Below are 20,394 nucleotides of genomic sequence, written 5' to 3'. Positions count from 1 at the left end.
TTTTGGTCGTCAAACACTATACGAACATATGACATGGACGAAATTGGGAGCAATGATGTTATTTATTTATTTTTTTTTTACAGTATTTGAGACTTGACATTTATTCTCATGGTAATGATTTGAGTTGTCTTTTAGTTGATATAATAAGAGTTACTAGGTGAAGATAATATAATGAGTTTTTGCTACATTGCACATAAAGTTTTTGATTCTGCAGGGAGGAATTCAAACTTAAATCTTTGTCTTAAAAAGTAGTAGTTTTATCATTTCCTGTTAGTAATATTGGTTTTCTTTCAAACCTTATTTTATTATGATATTAAACTATTTCTTTTGTTATTCAACCCAAAAATAAAATAAATAATTTTGTACTTTTTTTTTTTTTTTAAACTCACATTAGTAATAATTCCATACTTTGATTAGAGAAATCCATCTATCCTATCCATTCTAGTCGATTGCAACCAAAATAGTAGCATCTCTACCCACTTTTTGTTTTAGATTCTTAATAGAAATTTAGTTTCTTCAAGTCCAACATGATCTTGTTGCACCTGTATTTTGTTCTAATTTTTGTTTGAAATCACGCATATGGAACCTCTCCTCCATTTTTTTTTTGGTGAACATAGGAACCCTCTGCAAGAAAAGCATGAAAAGATCGAGGTGAATTTATGAATAATGTTATTAAATTATTCACTATATGATATATATTATAATACTATTATTGATATATTTTTAAAATTTAAATATAACAAAACAAATTTTTTAAAAATTAATTAATTAAATATTACCATATCATTTACTCACCATTTATTAAATAAATTTAATCAACATTTTACCAATTCCTAAAATATTATTGTAACGAAAATATTTGAGAAGATTATATATATATATATATATATTTATTTATTTTTATATTTTTTAGGAACATCCAAAATTTAAGCATAGGATTAATAATTTTTATTTATTTAAACTTTGGAAAGTACTATATAATGCATTGATTAGAAGTTGTATGTTTTTTTCACCATTTTCTCTAAGAGTTATTTTAATGATGTTGGGAATTCCAACTTTTTATTTAAAATATTTCACTAAGTTAATTGATATACAATAATTTGTATTTATTCTTTTATTATATTAAATAATATGTATAAAATAAAATGTAATAATATGAATACATTCAAACATAACCTAATTGACACCCAAAAAAAAAAAAAAGAAAAAAAATGGGTTCACATAAAAATTTGCTTTATATAATTGTTTTTAATATTACTAACCCAAGAAAATAAGAATCCTTTAATTAATTGGCCCAACCAATCCCTCCCGCCTTGTTATTTGGGTCCGAGCAACCACACGGAATGAATGCCCATCAGAACAAGAACCCAATAAAAAATAAAAATAAAAAAGGTTAAATTCGATACCCAAAAAAAGAATTTCAATTTGTAATTTTATTTCCAATTAGGCCCTCTTTATCTTTTTTCGGTTTGCAAAGTAAGACTCGCTCACTTCCAAAATATCGCTCCGACCACATTTCCGATTATTCGATTTCTTTTTTTTTTTTTTTGTTTTTTGATTCTCGCCGATTTCTAATTCAGTAAGTTCTTCTCCTTTCACGCTTCCACTAATCTCTGAAATTCTTTAACTTTATTTATTTATTTTTTTAAATTTTGCAAAGTCTCTGTAATCAGCCATCGATAATGACCCGCAATAGTTTAACCATAGTCCCAAAAATAGTTACCTGAATTTTCCCGAGAAAATAGCTGTTGCGAAATTCTTGTTCATGAGAAAATGTAGGAAACTGGAAGTAACTCTGTTTTTTTGACTCTCAGATCTCTAACCACCACTCCACTGAGCTCGCCACCCACATGGGTTTATGGGTTTTTATTTATTTTCCTTTTTTTTTTTTTCGTTTCTAATTTGGTAATTTTTTCTTTGTTTATTTGTTTCTTAAATGTTCAAAACTTTGCATATGGTATCAAAACTTATTTATCTGGAATGTCGAAATTATGCAACTTTATTTATTATTATTATTATTTATTTTCACCATGGTTTTGTGAAATGCAAATTTGTATGCTACTCTGTTCGTCTCCAGGTATAGATACTGAAATTTGAGGTTTGGGGAATTTCTGTATCTGGGGTTTCTGGGATTTTTGTTACTGAAAATGTAATGACATTGATACCAAGCATTGTATTGTTGGGTCAGAATTTTCAGATGTATGAAAGCGTTGGTCATGGAGTTATTAATTCGTTTTTTCTTTTCTTTTTGTAATGAAGAAAATTGTTCACCAAAAGATGGAGTTTCTTTAGAAAACTTGTTTTTGACAGTGAACAAATAGTCCTGTTGGATGCATATTCTGCCTTTTTATGGCTTGAAATGAACTTCCTTTTTACTCTGTGATTCAGGAATGCTTTGCCTTGTGTTTGGAACTTGAGCAATCATATCGTTTGCAGTTACTTCTAAACAAATTTAACTTAGTTTAGATATTTTAATCTTTTGAACTAGGAAACATGAAATTCTAGACAATAATATGAAGAGAATTATTATTATTATTATTTTTGTCCATGCTGGCCTTGGTAGGATATTTGCTTGATTTCAAATTTAGGAATTGCAGAGTGGTTTTCATTTTCATAATGATATTTTATCTGACTAATGTCAGTGCAAAAATGTTGACAGTTCTTATAATATAATTCTGTATGACAGTGGATTTGGAGAAGGGGGATGGGTTAATAGACAGCCCTCTTGAAGTAGACATAGGCTCTTCAGGAGGTCCAATTATTGAGCCATATGTTGGTATGGAATTTGATTCTGAAGATGATGCTAGGAAATTTTATGTTGAGTATGCCAGACGGTTAGGGTTTGTAGTGCGTATTATGCAACGTCGCCGTTCAGGTATTGATGGAAGAACGCTTGCCCGACGTCTTGGATGTAATAAACAAGGTTTCTCTCCTAACCAAAAAGGTCCAATTGGACCAGAGAAAAAGCCTAGACCTAGTGCTCGAGAAGGTTGTAATGCAACAATTCTGGTGAAAATGGAGAAATCTGGAAAATGGGTCGTAACAAGATTTGTGAAGGATCATAATCATCCTCTGGTTGTTACTGCCAATGGCTTTAGTACAGCGGTTAGTGCCTTTTTAAAGTTTTGAGTGCCTTTGCCTTTATTCACTGTGCTTTAGAAAAATTTTGAGATAATAGCTAATTGCGCTTTTTTTTTCCAACTTAGTTTGCTGAACTTGCATTATTAGAGCTTTGTAATATTATACATGCCTTTGTAATAATACATATTGGAAAACTTGTTTTCTAAATCAAACAAGGATAATGTATGGTATAATAGAGCTGTAAGGTAGAATAGGATATCTAGGCAACCCACCGTAATTAAGAAGAGCTTTAAAGGGTTGCACAACTAAGGGCAGTGATACATGGTTTAAAGGCTCTAATAATTTGATCTTTGCGTTGCATTAATTAAGGAATGGTTCTCACATGTTCAGATATGTAACATAGGGTTATTACAAGAATAATGAATTCATAAAATATATTTCTGAACTTGATACCAATAAGGTTGATTACAGATTTATATGCATTAGCATGCATTGGAAGCTATAAAATAGCCATTCTTGAATAATTGTGGGGAAATTGTCATGTTATGGCTCAATAGAGAGTAAAGGTATGAGAAGCTTTTCTGAAATAAATGCATGTTAATGATTAAATTGGTTAGTACTTGGAGGTCAAAATTCTACTTTTGGTGGGCTGGAAGTTCAATTAAGTCCGTTATTGACATATATCACATAATTTGGGAAAAAAGGAAGCAGTGACTTGTGGTCAGGGTCTTCTGGGGGTAGAAAAGCAAAACCTTATTTTCTGTGGAATATGCAATTCCTGCAACCAGGACAACTTCAGAGACCTGCTAGAGCAGAGATATGGAAGAATCCTTATTTTGTCCAGAAGATGATTCGACCCCAGATCGTGATAGCTATTTTTCTTTGTTCTTTTTTTCATTACTGCGTTGCACGTGATTAGGAGAGCTTCATTGATGCATTTCCTTCTTTTCATGCTGTAAGCTTTGAGCTAGTCTGGAAAATTCAAAATCCTACAGAATTAATTGTCTAGAGTTCCATCTTAGAGGGAACATGGTGTCTGTCTACCTATGACCTCATCTTGTTTTCTTTTTGGATGTCCGGAAAAGAAACAAAGGGAGTTGGTGCAAGGGAGAATTAACTAAAGTGAACTAAATCCGTATACTAAATCCAAAATATTTAACATATTTTGAAATAACTTCTTTATTTCATTATACTATAATGTTATGGGCTGGGCCCACATTTTGGTTGTTTGAATTCATTTTTAGTTTGCAATTCATTTATTTCTATTTGTAGGGTGATAAGGATAAGAAAATTCAAGAGCTTACCATGGAGTTGGAGCATCAGGAGCGACTATGTTCAACTTACAGAGAAAAATTACTAAGTTTTATGAAAAATGTTGAGGAACAAACAGAGGAACTCTCTGCGAAGATACAACTTATTGTTGAAAATGTGAGAAAAGTAGAATCCGAAACTCAAAAACATTCCAAGCGTAGATAGCCTTTACAATTATTAACAGATTTGTTTATTATCTGTACCTGTAGAATTATTAAATTCCATCTCCTGGAAAACGTTTTTATTATGTACAGTACTTGTTAGAAACAGCTTCACTTCAAAAAAATAAAAAAAATAGAGAACATAACCAAATTATTGTGCCTTCCCAATATTTCCTGATCAATTCTATATTCTATCATGGCAACAATATTACAAAGTACAAATTACACTAACTTTGTAATCATTTTATTTAATAAAATGAAATTAATGAAATGAAATAACGAACACGAATATAAACCACTGAAAATGACGTCCATTCATGCCGTGCGTTGTTATAGTACATGAAAGAGTAGTGTGAACACTTTACATCCCTATAAACACAAATTCAAGACGGGATAGCTGGTGGCAAAGTTACAGTTCTTTTGTACATTCATATCTCTCACCATGACATCAAAATAAAATAAATAAATAAATAATTAATTAAAAAAAAAAAAAAAAAACTAGAGGACCACTCAATTGTGAACACTTAGCTGTACAAAGGCAACTTTAAGGTGGCTAATGGGATAAAAGAGTCGAGCTCAGTTTCACTTTTTGTAACATGTTAATCTGTGAGAATAATATCAACCAGAATATCAGTGGAATCCTTCTACAACCACTGAGGCGGGTTAATGATTGTGTGAAAGCTTCTGAATTCCAGGCTCAAATTCTCTTATGTTGTTAAGAACTCCTCCAACTTTCATTGACAGTTGTTCTGTTTGTTCCTCAACATTTTTCAAAAATGAAAGAAGCAGCTCTCGATATAGTCGGCATACCTGATCTTGATTCTCTAGCTCCATGGTGAGTTCCTGAATCCTTCTATCCTTTGTATCCTGAAAATGTTAGTTTATTTACAAGCTAGCATCAAAATGTTACAAGCAATCTACACATCATCAGAAATCTAAAGTTGAATTTCACCATTAAGTGTATGTTGCATCCTTAATAAGTTTTATGCCGTGTCCTGAAAATATTACCCATGTTCATGATCTTCTATCTTGACACTTTTGCATGGTACACCATGCCTAAATGACAGAAAATTCATGAGCAAAATGAAGTATTTTCTTTATGTTTCAACAAGCAGACTAATTATACAACCAACAGATCCCATTATTTTTCGAAGGAATAAGGAAAGAAAACTTGTACCCTGAATATAATTCCAAAGTATCGAATCAATAATTCCAAAGTATCGAATCATCAAACTATTTTATTACTTGAAAAGGTCAGACCTGTAAAATTTCGACTCACTTCAAAACATCAGTGATCTATATTCTTATTCATATAACAGCTAGTGAAACAGATAAAGACACACTATAGAAGAGATGAGGAATCAAAATAATTATATTTGGTAAGAACAAATTTGATATTACATGTATGATTTCAAAAATGCAACCAGTAAGTAGCAAAACAAGTAATCATGGCTTTCTTCATGATCTACTCATAGGATAAAAAGAACAAGTATAAAATTCAATTCTATTACAAATACATGCCATAAGAGATAGTGAAACTTGTATTTTTCTCATTAGATGAGGAAAACTCACCACAGAATTCCAAGAAGGGCGTTGAGAAACAATAAGTGGATGAGTATGGTCCTTTTCAAATCTTGTAATAATCCATTTTCCTGATTTATCAACTTTGACCAAGATCATTGCCTTGCACCCCTCCCTCATGCTAGTCCGTGGCTTCCGAGATGGTCCATAGTCATATTTAGCTTTAAGATAAAATCCCTGCTTATTGCATGAAAATCGACGAGAAAGAATTCTCTTGTCAACCTCTGATCGACGACACTGATCAATACGCACCACAAAACCTACACGCCTTGCATATTGATCATAGAATGCCTTGGCAGCCTCTTCAGACTCAAACTCCATACCAACATATGGTTCTGGGATTGGACCTTCTTCATTGGTAACCAAGTCCGTCTCACCAGAAGTTTCATTTGTTCCAACTTCCACATCTAAATTCACTGCCACACAACATCAAATAAATGTAGACATATAGAGCACTATGCGCCTTAAATATTTGTGTGTGTATATATATATATATATATATTATTGCATACAAAAGCTCATTTTCCCCTTACGAACAAAAGTGTTTTGAATCTTTTACCGTTAGATTCAAGTAGAAAAAGTTGATTTGAACAAGCAGCTATACGACTTCTAGGAAGTGCTTTACAAAAGTCTAAAAATAGAAAGTTCAATAAATTTTCATTTTCTCAAGCACAAATTTTTTTTTCTCAGAACTGAAACAAAGCTCAATTCTGTGAAATACAAACAGGGTATTATTCCTAAGCATAATCAGAAAAAAGATGTAAATTCTGAGAAAAGGAAATGCCAAAATTAAAAGGTTTACACAAAAAGAGCAAGAATTTTTTCTTTTTTCTTTTTAATTATTTTTTGATTCTTTTCTTGTGGTATAATTATGCACAAACGGTTTATTTTGACTAAAAATAACCAGATCATATAACATGTTGCTACTAATATTAAAAAAAAAAAAAAAAAAACTCCAAAACAATTTTCTAAAGCTAATTTCAAGGAAAGCATGAAACTAACTATAAAGAGTCCAATTATCCTACTCATTTTCCCAGAAACCAAACAACGTCAAAATAAACTTGTTATTCCCAATCAAAGCAACAAATTTGCAACCTTTTACATAAAAATTCTTAAAATTAACCAAAAAAAAAAAAAAAAAAAACAAAAGAGTTCAGCAGAGAAACGAAGATCTTACTTACTGAAATTTGAGCTCCGCTCCGCGATAATGAAGTTGAAACAAAGCTTTTGGGATTTGAAATTTTATTTATTTATTTTCCTTTTTTGAAATTAAAAAAAAAAAATTCTGATTTTGTTTTTTTTTTATTTTTTTATTTTTTTTAACCTCTCTTCTCTCTATCGCTATAATGCATACAAAACGGTAACATGTAGCCGTATATAGGATCGAGAGCGAAGCAGAAGTTCAAAGGTTGAACAACGACGCCGTATAGTCCTTGTGATCGAACACAGAAAGAAAACGACACGTCGTATAAAAATTTACAGCGTCGTAAACCCGAACTTTTTTCCAGGTGGGCCCGACAAACGAAATATCTGGGTGATGTCACACGTGTCCTAGTGTGTCGGTCTTTTTCCAATCGGTCTCAGACTCTCAGCAAATCCACGTGCTCAACCGGAGCGCTCTGCTTCTCTACGGTTGTGCTGCTGCGGTCCTACGCTTCGCCAAAGTCGTCGTTTTCTTCTTCTTCTTTTCAAAGCCTTCGGCTTTTTTTCTTTTTCTTTTTTCTCTGCCAGTTTTTACTATTTCTAGTACTTTTTTCCAACCTCGCTATTCTCAAAATCATTTTTTTTTCTATTTGGGTTTTATTGCTTTTTCAATTTTTTTTTTTTTTTCTTCTTGCTTCTTCTTTACCATTCGATCAGTTTTCAGATACTTTGATACGGGTTCTGAATCAAAGACTTTTTTTTTTTTTTTTTCTTTTCACGGTTAATCCTCTGTTTGGTTTCCTGGATAGTGGAGGGAAAATTGCATGTCTGAATTGAATTGATTTGGGATTTTCTGGGGTTTGGGAAACGAACGATCTTTAACCATGTGGAATTAGTTTTGAGGAGGTTCTATGTTTGTTGATGCTTTCATGCAGTTTCTTAGCTACATTGACTTGAAGAGTCTGACAGCCTAGCTATCTTTGAGAATCCATGTCAGGTATGGACATAATTCTTCACTTTCTTACTTTCTTTTCTTTTTTCGTGGTGGGTTTAGAAGTTTATTTTGTATGGTTTCTGTAAATAAGTATATGTTTGCCGATTGTTTTTCAATTTAGTTTCTGTTTTTGAAGATCATAGTATTGGTTGTTCTGATATTTGTTTAATGTGTTTTCAATTGAGGTAGTGAAGAATGTGAGCTGCAATTATAACAATTTTACTTTATACGGATTGTAATTAGCTTTTCTATATGGCTTGAAAAAGATGATCAGAGATGGAGATTCAATTGATAATTTCCGTCCTATCTGTATTGTTCTAAATTTGGTTGATAATTTCTATAACCAATGTGAAATTGATTGCCAAATGGAAAGCTCTCTGTTCATACCATGAGTATATTGAGGTTATCAAACTGCCATTTTGTTCTCTATCCTTTTATCGCATACTGCTTTATCCTCTATATAAGTATATTTGACGGTATTTACATTTGTAACTTTAATTAAATTTCCTTGTAACCAGTGCCAGATGCCAATTTTGGAGTCGTTCAAGTTCTTAGACTGTGTTTCTGTACATGGATATCTATATGAAACATTTGAGATATTCACATTCGAAGGTCGAAGACAATAGTAAACAAGCGTCTATTTAAATGCATTCTAGCCCTAAGGATACTTCTTGAAGAAGCAAGAATTTTAGTAAAGGTAGAATTTTAATTCTTATTTATTTGGATAGGTAGTTCTTGTTATTAACTGCCTGAAAAGACATCCACTGAAGTTGATATATTAATTTCTAGTAACCAATTTTGTTTTTCACTTTTTGTACATTAGAGATATATGTTTTGGTGCCAAGCAATTGTCTTATCTGTTTTGGTGATTAGCCAGCTAAAATTATTTGGCCCACTCTAGAAGCTACCCACTGATTTGAGTCGGGAGAGTGTGTTGACCGTACATTATAGTATCCTTTGCCTGCATCAGACAAACTGTTACTATAGTGTACAGATGTGTTTATAGTATAAAATCAATTAATTCCTTCAGTGTACCAGTCAAGAACTCATCACTGTTACCCTTAATTTTCTCTGTAATGTTTCCAGTGTATTTGGAGTCGGCCTTATTGTGGGGCTTGACTGTTCCTACTTGTTAGTGTTTACACATGGAGGAGAACATTTTCCACATTATCCTATTAATGAATGTTTAGTTCGGGTAATTGTATGTAATGAATGGTCCATTCCAGACTTAATTTCTGTTTTACCTTTAAGTTGCTTGCACTTCCATTTTCCATTTTGTTCAGTTTATAGATGTTCAGATACATTTTTACCTACCTAAATATCCATTATAATGCATACTTCGAATATTTTTGTTTTTGTTTGCTAGATTACAGAGTAGAAAAGCTGAAAAAAAGAAGAAACCTGAAGCTGCACTCCAGCTTGCAGACTTGTGATGGATGTCCAACTTGTGTAAATCTGTGCTTGAAGTATAATGGAAAGCACATCTAATCAATCATTTGATTCAGATGATAGTGACAGATGTTTGCAGCTTGAAAGCTATGATGAGCATGTGCTGGTTGATGATGATGTTTCAAAAAGCATAAATTTATGTACAGAAGGAGATAATAAGATCAAAGAGCAGTCCAATGATAGTCTACTGATAGAAGGCGATACCATAGAACCATATATTGGCATGGAGTTCAAATCAAGAGATGATGCTCGAGAATTCTATGTTGTTTATGGCAGGCGTACTGGGTTTAATGTACGCATCCACCATAACCGACGTTCACGAATAAATAACATTGTTATCGGTCAAGATTTCGTTTGCTCAAAAGAAGGTTATCGGGAGAAGAAATACGTGTACAGGAAAGATAGAGTTCTTCCTCCACCACCTATCACTCGAGAAGGCTGTCCTGCAATGCTGAGAGTAGCTTTAAGAGATGGAGAAAAATGGGTTGCTACCAAATTTATAAAAGAGCACAATCACACATTAATGTCTCCCAGTAAAGTTCCATGGCGAGGATGTGGGAAAAACTTGATCAGTGAGGTATGTTTCTGTTTCCATTGAAAATGACATTTAAATATAACTGACATTTACTCGGAAAAAACTTTCGTGATATAATTAGGGCTTCCATTTCCTTTCACGAGATACTTAGCATTCATATTTCATAGCATAGAAGTTAGTGAAGTCACTTCTTTTCTACCTTTTACAATATTTTTCCTATGCTTTTATCTGACAGGATGAGAAGGATAGGAGAATCCGGGAGCTGACTCTTGAACTGAGCAATGAGAGACAAAGATGTAGGCGGCGGTGTGCAGCATACCAAGAACGACTGCATGCGGTTTTGAAAGATATTGAGCAGCACACAGATCATTTGTCAAGAAGAGTTCAAGATATAGTTCAACACATAAAAGAAATGGAGAACGACCAAATTGAGGATTCAGATTATTGATATTATTTGTACAATTTTTCCTCTACCCTTGATGCTTGTAAGTTGTAACAGATGTTTGATCTCCATGTTCATGAGCTTGTACATACTCAAAATGAGATAAATTTTACACCTTTCCATGAGTTTTCTTTCATCCATTGTCCCTGAATCATGGTTTATCGCTTACTAATCGGCAATACTGGGAATTTTTCATTTTGTTGTCATCTCACTTTTTAATACCTTTTATTTACGCACAAGTTGGTACAAAGGCAGGAGACAAGGATGGCTTGTAAAAGTTAAAAAGTTCCTGTGTTCTCCTGTGTGATGAGTTATTAAGTTCTCGGTAATCTCATGGTCTCCACAAAATAACGCAAACACGGATGGAAGGTCCACCTTTGAGTTCCCAAGTTGAAATAAAATTTCTAGAATTTTGTTGAAAGGGAATCTAAAACTAATCCTTCAATTTAACATTTTAAGAATGATAGTTGTCCAAAAGACTATCAAATATAATTTTGTCGTTTGATTGTCTAAGAAGTATAAAAATGTTGGAGATAATTATCATTATGTAAAGCAAGTTGGAGATCCCATAAGGCAGAATATAGAGACAAATAGCCATACTCTAAATTCTTCAAGGATTTCCTACTTGAAGAGTTTAATGGAGCTTAAAAGCTGCGCTGCCTTTTAATCGAGCTTGGCCAAGAAATACGTGCCAGAACTGTAGGGCTAGCTGTAATATGAAGGCAATTTTACAGTTGACTTGAAAAATGGATGTCTAGAATGAAGATTAGCATGATGAAATTGATCTTTTTGTGCAAGAGTTCTAGGGTGACAAAGTTTAGGCAGAGGGCAAGACAAAAATAATTTATCCAAATAGATCAAGTAAAGCTACAGCTAGTTCTTTATTTAATGAGGCTGTTGGATTCCTTTGTATAAGCTACAGTTGGTTCTTCAAATCTTCTAAATAACAGCATTGCAAACATTCTTTGTCCGCATGGTTATCTATGGAAATGCATAAAATGGATAAAAATGCACATCCAATATTGAACCTTGGTAACTAGGAGTTAACCCATTGTAACCTACAGGTGCATTTGTATAAGTGTAGTAAATTATATCAGTCATCATGGATAACTTACAAACCTCTATCTCCTCCTCTTCTTCAAAAGAGAAGCAGCACGAAGAAACAGCCGATCAACATCATCAAAATTTGGTGAGTTCACATCCTCATTTGCTGATTTTTGCTTCTTTGAGTCTACAGATATTTGATGTAGGTGATCTTCAAAATCTTCCTGTTCAACACCAGTTTCCACAGGAAACTTTTCAAACTCATCCATATAAAGGGGCCGTTCTGCCTTCTCCTCAGCCTCAGCATCTGAGTCAGAGTCAGTCTCAAAAATATCAGATAGACCTTCAGAATCGGAAACCATATCTGCGTCCATTGCAAGATCATCCTCAGAGCCTTGCTTGCTTGCATCTACAATTTCTTTCAGCTTCTCTGAAGGCTCCCAATCAAAGCTAGCATGCCTCCCAAGGTCTTTACTCTCAATATCAATTTCTTGGGTTTCTTCAGTTGTATCTATTTTACTTTCAGGTTCACTTTTAGCTTGAGCTCGAAGCAACTCAAGGTCCTGTTTGAGTCTGGGAATGTATTTCCTTACAGCACGGAGGCCATCTCTATACTTGGATTTATCCAAAGCCTGAACGGCAAAGGAGAAAACGAACAATAAAGTTATACATGCAGCGAGTAAATGAACAATAAAGACCAAAAGAGAAAAAAAAAAAAAAAAGGGTTTCAAAGACTACGTATAAAGTTATACATGAAGGACAATTGGGATTCCAGTTGCTCTCATATCACCTTATTTTCATGATTTAAGAAGTAGAAGACATTAGAAATATCTAAAACTGCCAAAGGATCTTTAGCACTTGAAATGAAATATTATATGGGTATTTTAGTTCAAATGCAGTTAAAGAACAAAGGTATATATATTCCTAGACTAGAAGTCCTGCAAGAGTGTGGGTGGTGGCCACCAATCTTCTATACACCAAAATAAAAATTAAAAATTAAAAATTAAATAAAATAAAATAAAAGAGAAAAGAACCTTTTTCCGAGGAAGAGTAATTCTGGGTGACATTATCTCTGTTGGCGGTTGAGAATAGTTCTTCCCTCTGTACATTATTATTGTATTCTCTTCATGAATTTCAAGCACAATCCCTCCAGTTAATCTTGCCAGCTCAGCAGCAATTTCTTTAACCTCCTCAGGTGAAAACGTCTTCACGATCACCTGCAAAGTCTGATGCTTCTTCCAATGCAGGTGCATATTAAGAATAACACCCTGATATATTCCCCGTCTTCCAACTGGAACATAATTCTTGCATTTGAGACCCATCTTCAAAAAGTAAAAGTGTTCTTCAGGTGTCAATATCTCTGGATCATGTTTTGTTTCTGAAGAATCCACAGGCTCAATCTTCTTAAGAGCTTCAACAAGCCTTTCCTCTTTCTTTTGAGCCTGTGAAAGACGGAAAGGGGGGGAAAAAAAAAAGAAAAAAAAAAGGGTATTATATAAATACACACAGTGAGCAGTATATACGATATGTATGATCATGAAATATTTTGCAGTCCATATATTTACACCATGAAAACTGCTAAAAGATTACCCAATGTACTAAAGCAATAAGTTCAAGGTAATCTTCCAAGTTATCTAATATTAAATCTTAGTCTAATATTAAAAAGCAAAAAAAGATATTTTTTTGGGTTGTCAATGAACATCTTTAATTTGTGAAGCATAATGACACAAGGAACGCAAACCCTATCAGTAATACCAAAGCCAAAGGCTTGCCAATATAATACAGAGACTTGCCTCATGAGTCCTATGACATCAACACCCAGAAATCTTGTCTAATTCCAATCAAGTAATTTAAAGGGACAGCACAAACATCCATCCTAATCACTCAACAGAAACAACCCAGTTTTAGCACAAAATTGCATTGTACGATAAGTTAGTAAACTAGTTAAAATACTTCACCTATTCATAAACTCACCAAGTAAGATTAGACCCTTGATACAATATTTCCATAATCAAGGCTAAAGTTCACAAAATTAGAAAAGAGTACCCAAAAGGATTAAACACATTAATAACACTGAATGCCACTGGCAACAACAGAGGTTCTCAGGATAAGATTTCAGTCCAAGCAACATTTCAAAATGATGCAGGCAGCTCATTTCTAATCAGAAATAAATAAAGGAAGAAAAAAGAGGTTCCTAGAAAATTAAAACCTTAGCAGCGTTTAGCATGTGAAAAGTGACCCATATCTTGGATAACCCAGCTAGGTGGTTTATAACTTAGAATATTACCTTTCTCAATTTGTACAGAATTTTTTCCTCTGCTGTCATTCTCTCATACTCTTTCTTCTTCTTCCACCTGAAGAACTTCAGCCATCTCACTACAGCTCTTTTCCCCTTGAGCTTTTTCCTCTTCACTTTACCACCACCACTACCACCATCATCAACTGCATTGCTTTCAGAAATTCTTGGGGGCTCCACAAGTTTGTCAACCGTCTGAAGACAACTAACCGAGTGAATCCCTCGAAACCCATATAAGAGAAACTTTTGAGCACCAAAAGGGTCGCCAAAAACAGGTTCCTGAACCAAAACCTTGCATATAATATCACCCAAACTACTACACAGTAAGTAAACTTGAAACCAAAAAACATATCTTTCTCTACAAAAATGCTAAAACTCAATAGGGACCATATATGAAATTTAACCAATACATTGAAATACAAATATTAGAAGCATTTTGTGTCTTCCCTTGCAACCAAAATCTAAAAAAGATCAAATTGTGAAGATTGTTATTCACTGAAATCAAGAAAAAGGGAGAAGTACCTCAGCCTGCTTCTCCGAAGGGCTGGCTTTGACAACAAATACTTCATTTGAATATGAGATTTGCAGAGAGGCAGCGATCCCAGAAGCCTCATCGCCCTTCCCATCATTTTCTCCATTTCACCGAAACCTCTGTAGACTTCGTCGATAGAAAACCCAATTTGCTTTAGCGGTTTTAGACATTTTGGTATTTTACTCTACTCCCCCTTCTATTCATTTATTTTTTTTCTTTTGAAAAATAAATTGCACATTTCTTCTTAAAATTGATTTTTTTTTTTGAAGGATTTAACAATTTTAACTTTTAAATATTGTTTTTTTATATAGTAAATATTGTTTGTTGAATAATGTCAAATTTGAAGCATTTTTTATTTATTTTAATTTTTTTAATTATTATCATTATTGTTTTGCTGAATAGAAGCATTTTTTAATTGCTCTAACGCTCATGTGTCTTTTTTATCCATATCTAGCCCCTTATAAAAGTGTTTTTAGAAGGGTAATATTTACATTTAGCTTTAAAATTTATATTAATAGTACCACTTTTATCTACTTAATTTAATTTATTGATTTTTTTTTTCCTTCTAACACTTGGGAGATAAATTTTTTAAATTGTTAGAATGGAATCAATAATGAAAATATTGAAATCTTGACCCCAAAAAAAAAAAAAAAAAGGATAAAATATTTTTTGGTTACAATTCATTAATTCAATGTAGTGTAAAATGAGTGATATTGTTGGTTTCATTATGCTATTAGCTAGGTTAGTCAGATTTATATATTCGATGGAGGAGATTAACTAGGAGAGAGGTGAAAGCGAAAGAAAGAAAATATGAAAAGTAAAATATGAAAAAGAAATTAGAAGCTATACATAGGATAATATAGTAATCATTTATCATGAAATGTGTATATACATATATAGTTTCAAAAACAAAAAATTCCTGTCCCCAGTTTATTCGAAGCAGATTATCAATTACTTATGTGCATTCACCATTAGAAAACAACTTTAATTTTAAATAAATTTACCATTGAGATTTGAAAATAATGGTTATACTATTAAACTGTCTCAATGGAGATAATTTATGGTTGAGATAGACGGTTCATATTGGTATATATAGCACAAAATAGAATTTAGGAGTTTCTTTTCCAAAGGGATAACAATTTTCATAATAACTAACATGCATAATTCTTACCAAAACACATGAATCGTTTGAAAAGTTGATAAATTGTAACTGGGGCAGTCTAGCATGCAAACTAAATAAATGTGGCCTTTGCAGCCTTATTGCATTTCAAAGCAAACATATATACAACTAAAAACATTCAATCTTATCTCAATGGCCAGAGTTAACAAGCTAGTTAGGCATAATAGACTACCAATCCTCCATCATAATATATCAATTTGGAGCACTCAACATCTAAAAACAGAAAATATTCAAAACAAGTTAGGGAGTAAATGCAATATAATAAACAAATAAAAACAAATTAACCAATTTATACAGAACAAAACTCATTTGGATGAAGGAGGATCCAAAACTTGCATGAAATCATAAAAGCTCACAAATCAAAGAAATATTGGTCATCAACCTATACGCATAAATAAATAAAAGATTCACGGGTTAGTTTCTCTGAATTTTTCGTTTTGTCAAATCTTCCAACAAAAATAAATAATAAATAATTTGAGGAAATTTCAATAAAAATGCTTGCTAGGAGTGAAACCAACAAAATATAAGAACAACCAAAAGGACATAAATTAACAAAACGAAATTAATCTCATTAAAGGAAGCTATGTAAAAGATCTCACTTGCATGAATATCATATTGAAGCCCACAAACCAAAGAAAATATTACAATTTCTTTTTTCCCTCTTATCAAAATTTACAAATCAAGCAATATTCATCAATAGGGTGGGGGTCAACCTCTGACAATATATATATATTTTTTCCTTCTTCAACGTCTTTTCCCTAAACTCAAAAACCCGGCCAAAAAAAGAAAAATATAATAAAACCTTAATATTCATGATGATGATGATCCTCAAATTCAATCCTCATGATCAATTTGTTGTCTCTCAAGTATGTCAACTTGATCCCAAAGCAGCAAAACCACCACGTTTCATCATCTGTTTGAACTCCTTGAAATTTACCATCCCATCACCATCCACATCCACTTTCTTTATCATCAGCTTGCAATCATCCACCGTCCTTCCTTGCTTCAACCCTAAAGATGCCAAAACCGACCTCAACTCCTCCACCGTGATAAACCCATCTCCATTCTGATCGAAAACATTGAATGCTTCCCTCATATCCTCCTCTTCGTCTCTCTCGTCCATTATAGTCTGGTACAAACCTCCGAATTCGTCAATATCTACGTAACCATCACCGTTAAGATCGATCTTATCGATCATTTGAGCCAAGTCTTTGTCTGGAATGTAAATGCCAAGGTTTTCCAAGGAGTCTTTAAGCTCCTTCTTGGTTATCCTGCCGTCTCCATTGCGGTCGAACATTTGAAATACTCGTCTCAATTCTCCGGGATCCATTTTGAAAAATAAGATGCAAAAAGAAAATGAAACACACGTAAATTTGGAGTGGTGGAAATTTGATTGATTATCTTTGTTTGGTTGAGAAAGAAAGAAAGTGGAGAATAAGAAGGTAGCAGAAATGGAAAATGGGAAAGTAAACGGTTGAGAAGAACTTGTAGAGAATATGCGGTGGAAGAGAAATCAGAAATGGAGTTGGTTGAAGAAGAAGATAGAGAGGAAGGAGAAAACTTTGGTCTGTTTGAGTAAACTATGCCCCATCAAACACGTTCGTTCATTGGTTTTGGATTTTCTTATTTTTCTGGTAAAATACGCGTTTTCTAGTGGTTGAATTATTAGGTGTTAAAAAAATTTAAAAAAAAAAAAAAAAAAACAAAGACACGTTTTCTGTTGTGGAACTACTTATATTTTAGGTTCACCCAAAAAACCAACTATTTTTTTTTTTTTAAATTTTTTCACTTGAAAAAAAAAAAAAAAAAAAACCAACTACTTATGTCTATGTCTATGAACTCTCTCACATCCTTTATATCTATATAGATATATATATATGATTTTATTTTGAGGATTAATATGAAAAGGTTTTTCTTTTCAAACTCTTATAATGCATTAAAAATTAAAATTCAAAATTATATTTATTAGTCATCCAATCTTAACATAATTTATTTTTATATATAAAATTTTAATTCTAATATTTTGATGTGATCCAATGATTATCAGTAATGAAGTTATAAATTCTAACCTTTTAATGTAATTCAATGGTCATAAAAAATGAAATTTAATTTGATAGAATAATCCTAATCTTTAATATGATCCAATGGTCATCAAGAATGAAATTTAGTTTGATAAAATAAAATGAACCTTACTTTGGATTGATTTATAAATAAATACGTGTCTATATATATTACTTTTTCTTTAAAAAAAATTGACATCATTTTTGCACATATATTTTTTCTATGAATAACTTTCGGAAAACAATTTAATGAAATTGACAATAATGCTAAAATTATTAAAATATTTAATAAATTTATTTATAAAATAATGCAACAGTAGATAATATTTAATTAATTTATTTTTTTTAATTCACTTATATAATTATAAGTTAATTTTTTTTTGAAATTATATGAATATATAAACTAATAATATTTTAAAAATATATAAATAAATTTAATAAACATTTTAGTACATGTCGTGATCAAATTAAATGTACACAATTTATGTTTAAAACTATTTTGTATAATTAAAAGAAAAATTATATTATTGGACTAAACTTACAAAAACATTATAGTTTAAGTTTTATAAATTATAATTTGGAGGGGAAAGTGCAAAAGGTAGAAGAATTAAGGTGGGAAATTGTTTTTCTTTCACTTAGCCCTTAAAAAGTGGTATAGCTTAACAAGTCAACAACCGGAAAAGATAAGTAAACTAAAATAAAAGACATTTGGGAGTAAAAAAAACAAAAAAAAAAAAAAATGAAGGTATAGGGAGTGGATTCATTGCCTAAAAGAGTAGTAGAAATTAATAAAAGACATTTTTTCCCCCCGGTAATAAAAGACTTATTTGACAACATTTATTTTGTGGAAGATTTAATGTGGTACAAGGGTTTTTAATAAAATATTTTATTCATGTTTTCCAACTCTATCAAGTGTGCGTATATATATACACACACACACACACACACACACACACACACACACACACACACACATAATAACTAATGTCAAATTGTTGAATTTCATTTATTTATAAATGATTATTTTATCCTTTTCAATTATCAAAATACAAGCCAATAGTATAACCCCCAAAAAAAAAAATATATATATATATATATATACACAAGCAAATAGTACAACCCCAAAAAAAATAAAAAAAAATACAAGCCAACGGAATCCTAATAAAATTATAATTCATAAGCCAATATTTGGACAAAAAGAATTATATGCCATTAAAATTGCAGAGTTTTGCTGTTGGACACTGTCCAGTGTCCAAGTTGGACATTCAATAAACTTATTGGTGGACGATTCTTCTTGTTAGTATTGCGTTTAACCAAAATCTTATTTATTACGCTTATAATCTGTGTTTTCTTTTTTTTTTTTTTTTTTTTTTGGGTACAACAGGCTTATAGCTGTTGGAATATGTATGCTATATAATTTTAAATGGTATTGTCCTGTATTATGTCACTCTCTTTTTTAATGAGGCAGGTAGCGTCTGAATAGAAATCTATTTGAAGATCTTTTGTTCTAGAACCTGCTTGGTAGTAAATTCAAAAATTAAAAAAGCATTAATTTTTTTTTTTTTTTTTTTTTTTTTGCTTTCTAAAAGCATTCATTTGATATTATATTATAGATATATATATATATATATAATATTTTCAGGAAAATTGGTTTATGCACAACTATTCCAATTTGCTTCCATATCCATACAATTGTTTTTTTTAAAAAATTAATTCATTAACCAAGGAAAACATTTCCAAAAATTAAGATATGAAAGAGTGGATTTATTCCAGCTATGTGCCCAATAACATCATGGAAAGAAAAGATGTTATAGTCGAGTAAGCCGGATAATAATGTCGCAAACGAAGAAATTGCCTCAAAACATTTTAAACGGGTTTTGGGACAGAGTGCGTCTGCCAACATTTATTTCTTCTAATCCAAGGTTTCTTAAACATAAAATCGGAGGAAAATAAAGTGGGAAGAAAAAAACGAAAGAAAAAAAATGAAGAAGAGAAATTAGGATTTTTTTTTTTTTTTTTTTTTGGGGGGGGGGGGGGAGGGGGGAATGTACCAGTAGTAAAAGGGCCTGAAGAATCAGAGATCAAATTCAGGCGAGTGATACTGGCGATTTGAATGTCGCAAGGTTCTCACAGAGAATTTAATTGCCTGGATCGTTTTCACAAATTCAATATCCAGTCAAGAAGCTGATCTTGCTTTTCATATCCAATTTCATAAAAACAACAAAATCATAACCACAAAACCAAATATTCATGTGCAGAATGAAAACTGAAATACAGGATTTAAAGAGATTGACTAAGAGAAGCAAAGAGGGATTATCCATGTCGAATAACAAAACACCCCGCCCCCCTCAACACCCCACATCGCTCGTCTATTATATACAACTGCGCATTCGCAGATTAGGGTTTTCTCTTGCTTGGTTTTTGAAGACCACAAAGGGGTAGTTTCGTCATTTTGGTAGTCCATTCGATATAGACTGACTGCTGATTTAAAACCCATATAACCTTGTTTGGGCTTGCTCTTCTCTGGCCCAGCAAAAAAAAAAAAAAAAAAAAAATTGGACTGATTTAAGTCCAAAATCATAGTT

General features: G+C 32.1%; 5 protein-coding genes across 13 annotated transcripts; 2 read left to right on the top strand and 3 right to left on the bottom strand.

The window, feature by feature from the left end:
- Positions 1 to 1,424: 1,424 nt before the first annotated feature.
- LOC107427804 (protein FAR1-RELATED SEQUENCE 5) lies at positions 1,425 to 5,051 on the top strand. Of its 5 annotated transcripts, none has more exons than XM_016038198.4 (3): positions 1,425 to 1,579; positions 2,687 to 3,105; positions 4,354 to 5,051. In XM_016038198.4, coding segments are annotated over exons 1-3 (624 nt in total). In that variant the 5' UTR covers positions 1,425 to 1,578; the 3' UTR covers positions 4,558 to 5,051. The 5 variants fall into 5 exon arrangements, with proteins under 5 accessions (XP_015893684.3, XP_024933085.3, XP_024933084.3 ...); XM_025077316.3 differs by having other exon boundaries at positions 1,434 to 1,862; XM_048480306.2 differs by having other exon boundaries at positions 1,436 to 1,579; positions 2,660 to 3,105.
- LOC107427805 (protein FAR1-RELATED SEQUENCE 5) lies at positions 4,845 to 7,486 on the bottom strand. 2 transcript variants are annotated; one of them, XM_048480304.2, is made up of 3 exons: positions 7,312 to 7,486; positions 6,126 to 6,550; positions 4,845 to 5,420 (listed from the first exon to the last, which is right to left on the bottom strand). In XM_048480304.2, coding segments are annotated over exons 1-3 (630 nt in total). In that variant the 5' UTR covers positions 7,313 to 7,486; the 3' UTR covers positions 4,845 to 5,216. The 2 variants fall into 2 exon arrangements, with proteins under 2 accessions (XP_048336261.1, XP_048336262.1); XM_048480305.2 differs by having other exon boundaries at positions 7,316 to 7,486.
- A 211-nt stretch (positions 7,487 to 7,697) lies between these two features.
- On the top strand, positions 7,698 to 10,833 carry LOC107427818 (protein FAR1-RELATED SEQUENCE 5). Of its 2 annotated transcripts, XM_016038212.4 has the most exons (4): positions 7,699 to 8,274; positions 8,790 to 8,968; positions 9,638 to 10,297; positions 10,491 to 10,833. In XM_016038212.4, the coding sequence occupies exons 3-4, from the start codon at positions 9,743 to 9,745 to the stop codon at positions 10,701 to 10,703; spliced, it is 768 nt and encodes a 255-aa protein (XP_015893698.1). In that variant the 5' UTR covers positions 7,699 to 8,274; positions 8,790 to 8,968; positions 9,638 to 9,742; the 3' UTR covers positions 10,704 to 10,833. The 2 variants fall into 2 exon arrangements, with proteins under 2 accessions (XP_015893699.1, XP_015893698.1); XM_016038213.4 differs by lacking the exon at positions 8,790 to 8,968 and having other exon boundaries at positions 7,698 to 8,274.
- Positions 10,834 to 11,609: 776 nt separating this feature from the next.
- On the bottom strand, positions 11,610 to 14,749 carry LOC107427803 (uncharacterized CRM domain-containing protein At3g25440, chloroplastic). Of its 3 annotated transcripts, none has more exons than XM_025077313.3 (4): positions 14,560 to 14,749; positions 14,029 to 14,350; positions 12,776 to 13,183; positions 11,610 to 12,373 (listed from the first exon to the last, which is right to left on the bottom strand). In XM_025077313.3, exons 1-4 carry the CDS (start codon positions 14,673 to 14,675, stop codon positions 11,819 to 11,821), a joined length of 1,401 nt encoding a protein of 466 aa, XP_024933081.3. In that variant the 5' UTR covers positions 14,676 to 14,749; the 3' UTR covers positions 11,610 to 11,818. The 3 variants fall into 3 exon arrangements, with proteins under 3 accessions (XP_024933081.3, XP_048336259.2, XP_024933082.3); XM_048480302.2 differs by having other exon boundaries at positions 14,029 to 14,316; positions 14,560 to 14,699; XM_025077314.3 differs by having other exon boundaries at positions 14,029 to 14,328; positions 14,560 to 14,697.
- Positions 14,750 to 16,293: 1,544 nt separating this feature from the next.
- Positions 16,294 to 17,424, bottom strand: LOC107427722 (calmodulin-like protein 3). The gene has a single exon (XM_016038098.4). It carries the CDS (start codon positions 17,077 to 17,079, stop codon positions 16,621 to 16,623), a length of 459 nt encoding a protein of 152 aa, XP_015893584.1. The 5' UTR covers positions 17,080 to 17,424; the 3' UTR covers positions 16,294 to 16,620.
- Between the last annotated feature and the right edge of the window lie 2,970 nt (positions 17,425 to 20,394).

This window comes from Ziziphus jujuba, chromosome 9 (assembly GCF_031755915.1).
Source record: "Ziziphus jujuba cultivar Dongzao chromosome 9, ASM3175591v1".
NCBI lineage: Eukaryota > Viridiplantae > Streptophyta > Magnoliopsida > Rosales > Rhamnaceae > Ziziphus > Ziziphus jujuba.
The sequence above is the reverse complement of the archived record's forward strand: the minus strand, read 5'-3'. Positions and strand labels throughout refer to the sequence as shown.

What these genes read in the sequence shown, in the direction of transcription:
- LOC107427804 (XM_025077315.3), top strand. Translation starts at nt 2,680, where the DNA reads ATGACAGTGGATTTGGAGAAGGGGGATGGGTTAATAGACAGCCCTCTT. An exon ending in CCAATGGCTTTAGTACAGCG is followed by an intron (nt 3,106 to 4,353) that starts GTTAGTGCCTTT and finishes TTCTATTTGTAG; the next exon opens with GGTGATAAGGATAAGAAAAT.
- LOC107427805 (XM_048480304.2), bottom strand. An exon ending in GCCCTTCTTGGAATTCTGTG is followed by an intron (nt 5,421 to 6,125) that starts GTGAGTTTTCCT and finishes TAACATTTTCAG; the next exon opens with GATACAAAGGATAGAAGGAT.
- LOC107427818 (XM_016038213.4), top strand. Translation starts at nt 9,743, where the DNA reads ATGGAAAGCACATCTAATCAATCATTTGATTCAGATGATAGTGACAGA. An exon ending in GGAAAAACTTGATCAGTGAG is followed by an intron (nt 10,298 to 10,490) that starts GTATGTTTCTGT and finishes TTTATCTGACAG; the next exon opens with GATGAGAAGGATAGGAGAAT.
- LOC107427803 (XM_025077313.3), bottom strand. Translation starts at nt 14,675, where the DNA reads ATGGAGAAAATGATGGGAAGGGCGATGAGGCTTCTGGGATCGCTGCCT. An exon ending in TTCTGTACAAATTGAGAAAG is followed by an intron (nt 13,184 to 14,028) that starts GTAATATTCTAA and finishes CGTCTTTCACAG; the next exon opens with GCTCAAAAGAAAGAGGAAAG. An exon ending in TTACTCTTCCTCGGAAAAAG is followed by an intron (nt 12,374 to 12,775) that starts GTTCTTTTCTCT and finishes TTTGCCGTTCAG; the next exon opens with GCTTTGGATAAATCCAAGTA.
- LOC107427722 (XM_016038098.4), bottom strand. Translation starts at nt 17,079, where the DNA reads ATGGATCCCGGAGAATTGAGACGAGTATTTCAAATGTTCGACCGCAAT.